General features: G+C 35.6%; 1 protein-coding gene across 1 annotated transcript; it reads right to left on the bottom strand.

The window, feature by feature from the left end:
- Window positions 1–8,705: 8,705 nt before the first annotated feature.
- Window positions 8,706–9,789, bottom strand: LOC149186664 (uncharacterized). Its single transcript, XM_089412651.1, has one exon. The coding sequence runs from the start codon at window positions 9,583–9,585 to the stop codon at window positions 9,070–9,072; it is 516 nt and encodes a 171-aa protein (XP_089268777.1). The 5' UTR covers window positions 9,586–9,789; the 3' UTR covers window positions 8,706–9,069.
- Between the last annotated feature and the right edge of the window lie 2,474 nt (window positions 9,790–12,263).

Below are 12,263 nucleotides of genomic sequence, written 5' to 3'. Positions count from 1 at the left end.
ACCTCTGTCTGATGCAACACGCAGGGTCCAAGTAATAGAACAAATGGAGGTCACAAAAATCTCTAATATGAGGAAGAGTGCTAGTCTTTGAAGATCACCTTTGAAGAACTACACTAGTCATACATTGGTGTTATCGACATTAGATTTGACATGGGCCTTGGTTAGAAATCGATGGGGATGAATCCGATCACGTGGAAGATAATTCAACAATGTTGTTTTCATGAGCACAAAGCTGGGGAAGACATCTACGTTGAACCAAAAAGTTAGTACAATCTAGATGAATATGGCTATCATCCTTGGCACTATGAATAAGGAAGCAAGCTTGTATTCTTCGATTGCATCGCATTCTCCACTCCCACTCTTGTAGTTTTCCAGGGTAGACGCAACGTAGGTACTCATGCCTCTCCTAATTATGGCCTCTTTGAACTCTTTAGGGTCAGGCTTGAAAAACGCGATCGGATGATTTGTCCACTTATCATCATTAATTGAACGCAATAGAATATAGATGTAAGTACACACTTCATGGATGGATTTAAGATCAAGTATTTCATAGACTGAAGCAGGCGATTTTACCTGGGTACCACCCTCTCTCAATCTCTCTCTTCCATGTTCGTCAATCTCCTCCATGTGTAATAGGCCCTCATTGTAACCATGGAATCCTTGAGAGTAGGCACAGGGAATGAGACAGTCTTTTCATTGTCCCAGGTATCTGACGAGAAAGCATTATTTCCATTTCTTCCACTATCTTGAACACAATGCATCGACAATGATTCCCTTGGCATGGATCTACACAGACTTCTTCTATAGATTGTAAAGGGCGACATTAGAGAAAGGTGGAGTTCACCTTAGAAAAAAGGGGGTTTTACTTCCTGAAACTTTGCATCATATAACTAGGTGTCTTCTTTGAAAACATTAGGTCATGGTATGTTTGTGGTTCTTTGTTGTGAGTGGTTTGTCCTTCCACCCCGATAACTATGTTCTTCAATTTCTCATTTACTTGACCCACCAGATCAAAAGTGAGATGAGACATTATCCAAATCTACCCTTCTAAAATAACTCTCACAAAAGCTGCTAAGTTGCTAATGCACGTGATTTCGTTGTTTGGGCAATTAGTAGAAATTGTAAAAACTTCATCCAATTGTCCAAATGTGCCTAGAGGGCCCAATTGAAGTCTCGATTGGCAACAAAGGCCAAGAAACAATTGATATGTCTGTTATCATTTTTATTTTTTCCTCTTTGATCGATCCCGAACTTGTTGATAAACTGATAAGGTGCTCAAAATTATGCTCGAAAATCAAAGTGTCAGAATCTTGTCAAACTCAGCTTCATATTGAAGAGCTCGTCATTATGAATCCAATGGTGTGAACGACACTCAAAACTGAGTTCGTATACATAAGTTAGAGAAAATCAAAGTTCAGGTTTGAATTGCCTACATGGCAAGATTAGGATGATGTGGCAAGACTTCAGCAAATAAGGAGGTGCCAAGTGGCAGCTCGCCATTGGTCCTCGCAAATCACATATTGCAATGGTAAGTGTTTCGGTGTTACAAATCATCCCCCGATAGGTTCAGGGTTGCGATGCGATGAGGCAATCACAAATTGCAATCACAATTAGTGAAGGGGAGAACAGAACAACTTATCGACCCTGACCCCGACAAGGTTGAAGTTGTGATGCAATGCAATCACATATCGCAATTGCATCGGCAACAAGAATCAGCCCCGGTGCAGTGGAGTTCCAATTGCAATAGACCCCAGATGCGATAGGTTTATATGCCACAGTTTAACACCCTCGAGGGTCCTCGAAATCACAATCGCAGTGTTTTGTCGGGTAAACAAGACCTACGCCCGCAACCGATCATCGATTGTGATGAGCAGGAGGTTCCGGATGTGGGAATTTGATATGTTGCAGTTCATTATCCTGTCGGGTCCGCAATACTGCAGCATTGCCGATTGTGATTGCGATAAGGCCGACATAATATAGCCCACTGAACGACGAATTTCATGCTTCCTAAGCAGATTTTGGAGCAAGAAAAGGGTTTTCGGTCAGTTTTGGAGCATTTTGTGGAATAAATAGTCGAGGAACTGGGAGAATTCATAACTACTTCAGTTATTATCGAAATGGGATGAAAAGTAGTGACCTAGTAGTTTTTGGTATTCTGAACTCATTGAGACCTGTTTTAGAGGCATCTGAGCATTGTAAACAAACTTTTGATGTAATTTGAGCATAATAGAGAGGCCCAAGCCACTGGAAGCTGGACCAAGGAGACGTAACCTAGGAGGGGTGAACTTCTTTATCATGTGCTTGTTTTGTTGTATATTGATGTTCATTGTTGTTATATTGCGGATGTTCAACATATGTTTTTATGTTAAATTGTTTATAACATTTACATAAGAAAATCTCATGGGAATCTGTTAATTGAAAAAGTTTTTGTATCCTTAAGCACTTGAAAAGCAAGTGATAAGAATCTTGGGTTTATTTCTAAATGGGAAATTAACACAACATTACTAATCTACTCCAATTCAGATCAAGTTGGTATCAGAGCACTGGTTTTGCTTACTAGATTTGCTTTGTGAAAGAAGGATTTAATTGTTTGCAAGTTTATGTCATGCTCACAAGGTTAAAGCTCAAAAGAGGTGAAGGAAAGTTGGTTGAAAGCCCTAAAATTGGGTCAAAGGGAAGAAGAGAAAGGCTCCCAAAGTATTGTGCACTAGTTTAGCCTCAAGTTGCAGAAGTTGCAATTGAGATTCCAACACTAGTACAACCTCAAGTTGTAGTTGCGTCTTCAGAGACCATGTCTCATGAAGGAGAACCAATCATGACAGAATATGAGAAGACCTTTAGAAAGACTTTCTTTGATATGACAGAGATGGTGAAGGTCCTCTATGAAGAGAGGAACAACAGAAAAACGACAAGGAGCAGGAATCCTTTGCAGGTTGTGATGTAAAGTTGAAAGCTGAATTGGTTGATGTGGTCAATCAATATGGAGACATGTTTCAAGAACCAAAGAGATTACCACCAAGAGGAATTCAAAATGAAATTCAGCTAGAGTAGGTATGTCCACTCCCAAACATTGGTATGTATGGAATGTCAATTCTCGAAAGTTTAGAAATTAAAAAACAAGTCCAAGAATTGTTAGATAAAGGACTAATTCGTCCTTCTACTTCACCATGTGGTTCACCAATTGTATTGGTACCCAAGAAAGATGGAACGTGGTGCATGTGTGTAGATTATTGAGCTTTAAATAAGATCACAATCAATAATCAATACCCACTTCCCAGAATAGATGATTTGCTAGATCAATTGAAAAATGAAAAGTATTTTACTAAATTAGACTTGAGAAGTGGATACCATCAAGTTAGGATAACTAAGGAGGACATATGGAAGACTGCTTTTAAAACTAAACAAGGATTGTTTGCGTGGCTGGTTATGCATTTTGGTCTTTGTAATGATCCAACTACATTCATGAGAGTTATGAAAGATGTTTTAAGATCGTTTCTTGATGAGTTTGTAATTGTCTATTTAGATGATATTTTGATATTTAGTAAATCACGAGAAGAGTATGTCAAGCATGTTAGGAAAGTGTTGGATGTATTGAGAAAAGAACAATTATTTCTGAAGATGTCTAAATGTGAATTCAGGAAAACTTCTTTAGTGTATTTGGGCCACATAGTTGGAGGAGGTGAGCTGAAGATTGACCCCTCTAAAGTTTCGGTCATTATGAATTGGCCAATACCCAAATCAGTCACAGAAGTAAGGAGTTTTTTTAGGAGCAGCGCAGTACTGGAGGAAGTTTATTGCCAAATTTTCTCCATAGCAGCTCCACTACATGCATTGACCAGCGTAAAGGTTTTCTTCCAGTGGGGAGGCAAACAACAAAAAGCATATGATGCTTTCAAACAAAAGATAAATTCAACCCCAATTTTGGCATTGCCAGATGAAACAACCATTTGAAATACAGATAGATGCAAGTGACTATGCCATGGGTGTAGTTCTTTTGAAACATGGTAAGCCCATTTCATTTCATTTTGAAATTCTTAATGGTGTTGTTATTAATTATCCTGCGTATGATAAAGAGCTTTATGCATTGGTGCAAAGTGTGAAGAAATGGAAGCATTATTTGATGGGAAAATAAACCATTATTCACACCGATCATCAGCATTTGTAATATCTACAATCTCAAACCAAATTGCAGTAGTCAAGGCACTTTCGTTGATGGGATTTTTACAGCAATTCCACTTGGTAATCAGGTACAAGAAAGGCATTTATAACAGAGTTGTTGATATGCTTTCCAAACCAGTTGTAAATGTAGCCATTTTGCTTAAGAATAATTCTGTTTTTCCTGAAAGTTATGTTGAACAATACGCACAGGATGCTGACTTTCAAGATGTATATTTAAACTTGAGTCAAGGCCGTCAAGTTGAGGAATTAGACTACCATGTACATAATAATCTGTTGTATCATTTGGGAAAACTTTATGTTCCACAAGGAGAGAGAGTAAATGTTACAAGGGAGGTGCACACTTCTCTTATTGTTGGACATTTCAGTGTAAGTAAAACAATGGCAAATCTTTAGAAGTATTTTTATTGGCCTTGTATGCTTGAAAGTGTGTCATGTTTTATAAGAGGTTGTTCATTTTGTGTAGTCAGTAAGCCTAGTAATAGGAAACGAGGATTGTACACACCACTTCTAGTGCCTTCAAGACCATGGAAAAATCTTTCTATGGATTTTGTAGGAGGTCTTCCTTTATCAAGGAAAGGTCATGATTATTTGTATGTAGTTATGGACAGGTTTAGCAAGATGTGCATGTTAATGCCCCGTAAAAAGAAAATTACAACTAAACAAACAATTCAAATTTTCTTTCAAAATGTATGGGTTAATTTTGGATTGCATACTTCTATTTTAAGTGATTATGATTCTCGATTTGTTGGAAATTTTGGTCAAGTTTATAGAACTTGATAGACATCAAGTTGAAGAAAAGTACAACCTTTCATCCACAAACAGATGGACAAACTGAAGTGGTTAACATGACAATTATTCATTTGTTAAGATGATATTGCATCAAACATCCTAAGTTGTGGGATGAACAGTTGCATTATATTCAACATGCTTACAACCAAGCAAAACACTCTTCTACTCTAACTTCACCTTTTGAGGCATGCCTTAGATTTTTGCCTAAAATGCCTTTGGATTTCATCTTTGAGAAAGATGTAGATGTAGATGGACATAGTGACATAGACATGGCAAAGAAATTCATTGAGAAAATTCAGTTGATTCACAAAACAGTTCAAGAACAACTAGAAAAGAGTTAAGGCAAGTATTAGGAAAGGCATGATAAGCATCGTGTGGATCATCAATTCCAAGTAGGTGATGAAGTAGTGCTATACATTAGCAAGGAAAGGCTTCAAGGTGAAGGTAAAAAGTTGAAACCAATTCGTTGTGGTCCATTTAAAATTCTGGAAAAAATTGGTAATAATGCTTTCAAGCTTGATTTACCTTCATATATGCAAATCTATTCCGTTGTTAATGTTGAAAATTTGAGATTATATGAACCTACTTTGATTGAAGATCAATGAGAGAATGTTCAAATTCCATCTATTGAAGACTTTTCTCTAGAATACCTTGATGTGCTTCAACAAGACACTATACTTGACAGAAGGACAAGGACAACTAATAGGGAAAATATTGATTATCTTCGCGTGGGTCTCAAAGGTACATATCCATCAAAGGCCAAATGGTTTGAAGTGGGGAAGGTGAGGGAGCAGTACCCTCATCTGTTCAATAATTGAAAGTGATCCTTTTGGGGTCCAAAAGGCTTCCAGTGGGGAGGAGTGATTAGGTGCTTAGAATTATGCTAAAAAATAAAAGTGTTATAATCTTTTCAAACTCAACTTCAGATTGAAGAGATTGTCATTCTCAATCCAACGGTGCAAACGACACTAAAAATGAGTTCGTATGCAGAAGTTAGAGAAAGTCAAAGTTCAGGTTTGACTTACCTACATGGTAGGATTAGGATGATGTGGCAAGCCTTTAGTGAATAAGGAGGTGCCAAGTGGCAACCCTCCATTGGTCGTCTCAAATCACATATCGCAACGGTAAATGTTTAGGTGTTACAAATCAGCCCCCGACAGGTTCATGGTTGCGATGTGATGAGGCAATCGCAAATCACAATCACAATTGGTGAAGGGGAGAAGAAAAAAACTTATCGGCCCTGGCCCCAGAAAGGTTGAAGGTGTGATGCAATGTAATCACATCGGCCTCGGTGTAGTGGAGCGATAGACCCCGTACGTGATAGGTTTATATGCTGTAGTTTAACATCCTGACGGGTTTGCGAAATCACAATCGTAGTGTTCTGTCGGGTAAACAAGACCTTTGCCCGCAACCAATTGCCGATTACGATGAGCGAGATGTTCTGGATGTAGGAATTTGATATGTTGCAACTCATTATCCCGTTGGGTCCGCAATACAGCATCGCAATGTTTGCTATGTTAAGAGCTCGCAACACTTCTGATTGTGATTGCGATAAGGCTGACATAATATAGCCCACTAAACGACAAATTTCACGCTTCCTTAGCGGATTTTGGAGTGGAAAAAGGGTTTTTGGTCGGTTTTGGAGCATTTTGTGGAACAAATAGTGGAGGAACTAGGAGAAGTCATAACTCCTTCAGTTCTTATCCAAATGGGATGCAAAAATAGCGAATCCTAGCAGTTTTTGGTATTCTGAACTCATGTTGACGGGTTTCAGAGGCATATGAGCATTGTAAGCACACTTTTGATGTAATTTGAGCATAATAGAGAGGCCCAAGCCATTGTAAGCTGGACCAAGGAGATGTAGCCCAGGAGGGGTGAACTCCTTTATCATGTGCTTGTTGTGTGTTGTATATTGATGTTCATTGCTATTATATTGCGGCTATTCAACATATGTTTTTATGTTAAATTGTTTATAACATTTACATAAGAAAATCTCATCGGAATTTGTTAATTTCAAAAGTTTTTGAATTCTTAAGTATTTGAAAAGAAAATGATAAGCATCTTGGGTTTATTTTTGAATGGGGAATTAGCACAACATTACTAATCTACTCCAATTCATATCATAAATAGAGGCAACGCCGAAGACCCATTAACTAAATCCACCAAGAAGCCGATGTGATTTTCCACCGAAGACATGATGTTGTTGCAGAGAACGTTGGGCAGGCCCCTCTTCTTCTTGACTTCGAAAGCATATCAGTGGAGTTTGTAGACTATCTTGTTCTTGAAGGGAAACACAGACACCAAATTCGACCTCAAGAAACTCAAATCGGTGTTCTAGCTCAAACTAGAGAAAATAACGAGGATGTTGGGATTGGCGGTTTTGGATGTTCCCTGCCATCAACAAAGTTTTTGTCATGCAGTTGTGCACCATAAAGCTCATGTTCACTGCCATAAACTCCATGAAGAATACAAACAGACTTTCGTGAAACTGCGACATAAAAGATTCTAACATAAAAATGATATTCACAGATGTCAAGTGGAGAGCAGAAAAGTGGTGTAAAAATGTACACATATATGAAACAGATATAAAAATATAGACAAAAACAAAAAATGTGCTAATTCAGAAAAAAACCTATCAACTTAAATGTTAATACAAATCAAATATAAATTTTAAAACAAATCAAATATAAATTTTAAAAGCTTAAATTTTATTAATAAAATACTCTTCAATATGCTATATCATTTCTTTTGCCATGTTCAAGTGGGAATTCCACCTCTCAACTACAAGAAACACTTGTCATGTGCTCCATGCTGACTTAACTAACTAAGGCTTCAATGCACATACATTGAAAATACATGTTAGTTGTTTATGGTTTATAATTTGGGTGGTTGAATGGTAAACAACTTTTTATTTTATTTTAATTTAACTTAATTTAATTTGTATTAATAAACTTACGAAATAAATTTTTTATAATAAAATTCGAAATTAAATATTTTATAAAATGAAAAAGTAAATGCCAAACAAATATATACAAATTATTAATATTATGTTTTTTTTTCAATTTATAAGTGAATTCATAACCAATTAGAAATGAGTAATGTTTTTCCCAGTAAAAAAATAAACAAAAAACCCATACATTATGTTCAGAGAGAAATATCATTCCAGCCCATCATAGATCAGAAATATGTATAAGTTCATAGCATCCAGGATATGGATAAATAATCCTCAGTCAATATAAGTACTGAATGCTGCCTTCCAGTGGAAAGCTCTACCAAAAAATTATAGTGAAACATAGTCATATTCTAGTTCTGCAAGCAAACATAGTAAAACAAAAAGCAAAAATATATAATGGCAAAACAGGTGCAAAAAAGCAGTGTAGAGCCATAAACCAGAAAATTATTAACGAGGCAGTAGCATGGATCCAACATCCATGAAACTGCTGCCTATCTCATGTGTGATATGCATACTGCTACGGAGATTTAGAATGCCCAATTTAAACCTATCATTTGCAATTGTATTGAATGTTATTATTACAACTATGCATCTTTATAAGGTAAATTTAACTTATGTTTATAAAATGTAACAACCACATAAAAATAATATACACAGATGTGGAAAATGTAACACAAGTCTGTCGAGCAATTCTGAGCCTCATGTTATCAAAAAATTGTTACTATCAACACTCATATATAATGCGTATTACTTTTTGACAGATTTAATTAGCAGGTATAAGTTCTTTCTTTCAAAGCGGTCCGGAATTCAAGATTACAGATAAGCACAAGTCAGTGTGAGGGACGTGCATTGATCATAAGAAAACAAATTAAGGAAAATGCAAACTGTAACATATTCCCTACAATACAGAATCATATCCTTTGGAGAAAATATTTTTCAATTGCAATCCATGCTTACAATTACGAGCGCAGAGAAAACTGGAAATTTTCGAAGGCAATTGGGCCACAGCTTGTGCTGATCTCCACAAAGGAAAATAAAAATATCTTGTTTTCAGAAAGAAACTACTAACAAACAATAAGAGGAGACTCTGCAAGCAGCACAGCCATTTGTGAATTTCATAGAGTTACAATATTCTTAGGGACCAATACTCATTGTTCATGTTTCTCACCATACAAAGAATTGACCGCAACATTGTATTCTTCATCAGATCTATCATTCCCCTGTTTTTCAGACATTTTGGGAAGACCACCTGTTCTAAGTTTTTTCCTCAAATGCTGATGATTGATATTTGCGAGATCTGAACCGAACAGTGATTGTAGATCGAATTCAGAAATAATGTAAAATCCTTGGCGAGGACTTGCAGGTATCTTTCTCTTTACCGGAATCCATTTGGGTTTGCGCGGTGCGGGAGGACAGGAGAGCACTGGAGGTATCTTCTGCTCCTCCGACTTGGGAGTCTGGCATGCTTCTTCTTCTTCCCCACTGTCTACCAAAGAATCCACGCATTTTGCTGAATCAGATTCACTGATGTTAGTTGTCGGATTCGAAGTAGTATCAGCAGCTGCCATGGCCGCCAAAGCAGGCAGATTTCCTGTTACAAAGAATGGATCAGCCTCTGGACATACAGAAACCCGAAGTGTAGATGGTCGATTAGCCGGAGCCATGATATCAATAACAGGAACTTCCTTCCCCTTCTATTAACTGCAGCGGAAATCTAAAAAATCTCAGCACAGTAATCGAGTATTCAAGATCAGAGAGCGCATAAACATCTCTTACATCACTTCTTATCCAGCCAATTCTAAGGGGGAGGTCGAGCTGAGAGCAAATATTTCTTTCCGTAATAGTGTCCCCAGAAAGAACACGCAGATTCAACGCGATGAAGTTATCACTGGTATTGGTAATGCGTGGATTTAAAGATGGCATGGTCGACCGGTCACTGGAACCAGTCAAAGTCAAAACTTTTGGAAACTTCATCGGGACCTGGCGTGATGGTGATGGAGAAGCAATTTCTTCATCTGGTCAACAAACTTCTATGTCATAAGGACCTCAGGTTACGGTGATAGGAGGAGCAATTTGTTCTTCCGGTCAACAAAATTTTATGTAGCAGTCAAGATCATTTAGGCTGTCAAATATTGTTAAATTTAATTATAATTTATATAAAATAGTGATGGTGTAGGATTAAGTTTTTATGATGTTTTCTAAACCATTGAATTGGGTAAATTGGATGGAGTTAGTTTCCACAATTTTCAATAGTTGTTGTGTAAATAGGTAACAATTTTGTGGGAATTTTATGTCATTTTATTTTTTTTAAGAAATTTAATTTGGAGAGTGTTTAAATGTGTTTTTTTTATTGTGGGAACGGATTGAGTGTAATTAAGAATTTTTGGGGCATCCAAAATTTTGAGGTATCTTGTAATTAAAAATTTTTGGGGCATCTAAAATCTTGAGGCTTGACACTTGTAATCTACATTTCCAAAAAAATTTAACTACATAATCATGCCTAAATTTGAATTATTTGTGGGGCGAAATTTTGGCATCTTTACACTAGGACTTTTCAACACAATAGTAATTTGTTACTCGGGAAAGGTAGAGATGTCCACCATAATGTAATTTGGATAGAGTTAGTGATTTCTTTTACCATGGTGAATGAAAAGTTGAGATGTCCATCATAATGTGCATTTAAATTGGACAGAGTTAGTATTTTTTTTACCATGGCAAGTTGTCACTATAATACCAAGATAACACTAACAATATATTTATAAGTTATATATACTAGGAATTTATGACTTACTAAATATGGTGAAACCTAATAATTAAACCTTAGATATCCCTACACAATTGAAATTGGATAAAAAAATGACATTTCATTATACCAACCAATCAAATAATTCAAAAAAAAATAATTTGTAATATAATATTAAAAAATGTCTAAATATCCATCATAATAGGGTGCCTGCCCCTTAAGTAAGTTCAAACTTCAAAGCAGAGATTAAGATGGTTTTATAAAAAGTGTAGATATTCCAAAAGGTGTAAATGTTCCATTAAACCTCACTATTCGCATTGAATTGAATTTAGTCTGTTCATTTAACTTAATTATGATTTATGTCAAAAAGTGATGGCATTTCCAGTCTTCCTATCCTTAAATTTTCTGGTCAAAGTAGTCGGTATAGAATATAGTTTAAAAAGTTATAAATATGACGGTGAAAATATCTAAATAATCAATCCATTAAAAATTTCAATTGAATGCGATGGTCAAAAGAATCGGTTTTGAATTGAATGTGACGGTCAAAAGAGTTGGTTTTGAATTGAATTTAAAAAATTCTAAATCTGATTGCAAAGATAGCCAATATCCAATAAATTAACAATTTTTATAAATAATAATGATTAGCTAGATTTTTCCAAAGTGTATTTTTATTATTTTAAAACATTACGATGGCTTGGTTTTATACGTTTGATTTTATGTTTGAATTGTTTGATGACCACCTGCTCTCGGGATGAAAATGCATATTATTACGTATTTAGCTGTCAAATATGTTTAAATAATAATAATTAACCAGCTTTAATAACGGTCATGATGTTTTTTACAATAATATTGTATTAGATGGGCTTTAAGGTATGAGAAAATATATTTCATGAGATTATGAGATAAAATAATAATGTTGTAAGAAAGAATCTATTATTTTTTTGGGAATGTTCTAATTTTTATAAATGGTATATATTTTTAAGTAATTTTTATAAATGGTATATATTTTTAATATTTTTTGATGAGATAAATTTTTTTAAGACAATTTTTATTTTTATTTTCAATTTCTTTTTGTAAGATGAATTTTAATTTTTATAGGTGGCTACCATCTTCAACTTCTCTTGAGATTTGAACTAGTAATCTAGGTGGCTCCCATACTCAACTTCTCCTCATGACATTTGAACTAGTAATATGATGGAAACTAAACTTCACACAAATCAACTCATCTACACCTCATGAGTGAAATAAAATAATATTTTCTCCTCTAGAATATTAAAGAGTAGTTTTAAATCTATTAAATGTTAAAAAGTATTTTCCAAAATCCTTTTGTTAAATCTCGTTCTCACTATGCCCTTTTTTTTGGTCAAATAAGAGTGGAACCTTCTATTATCCACAAGATAGATTACATAATATACAAGGCCTTACATGGTAAGGACCAGACCAATCTAACACAATTTTATGGAGTTAACCAGCTAAACCAAACGTAGATGACTCAAAGCGCTCAACAGCAGGCTTACAGAAACCCATCAAAAAATATGAAATCTGACAGTCATAAACTATCAGAGAGATTACACTAAAGTGTCTAGCATTTGTGTAAGA

Source organism: Pinus tabuliformis, chromosome 3_1 (genome assembly GCF_031772625.1).
Source record: "Pinus tabuliformis cultivar Carrire ecotype Pingquan chromosome 3_1, CPIR1, whole genome shotgun sequence".
Taxonomy (NCBI): Eukaryota; Viridiplantae; Streptophyta; class Pinopsida; order Pinales; family Pinaceae; genus Pinus; species Pinus tabuliformis.
Note: the sequence above shows the minus strand (reverse complement) of the source record. Positions and strands in the feature narration are given on the sequence as shown.

What these genes read in the sequence shown, in the direction of transcription:
- LOC149186664 (XM_089412651.1), bottom strand. Translation starts at nt 9,585, where the DNA reads ATGGCTCCGGCTAATCGACCATCTACACTTCGGGTTTCTGTATGTCCA.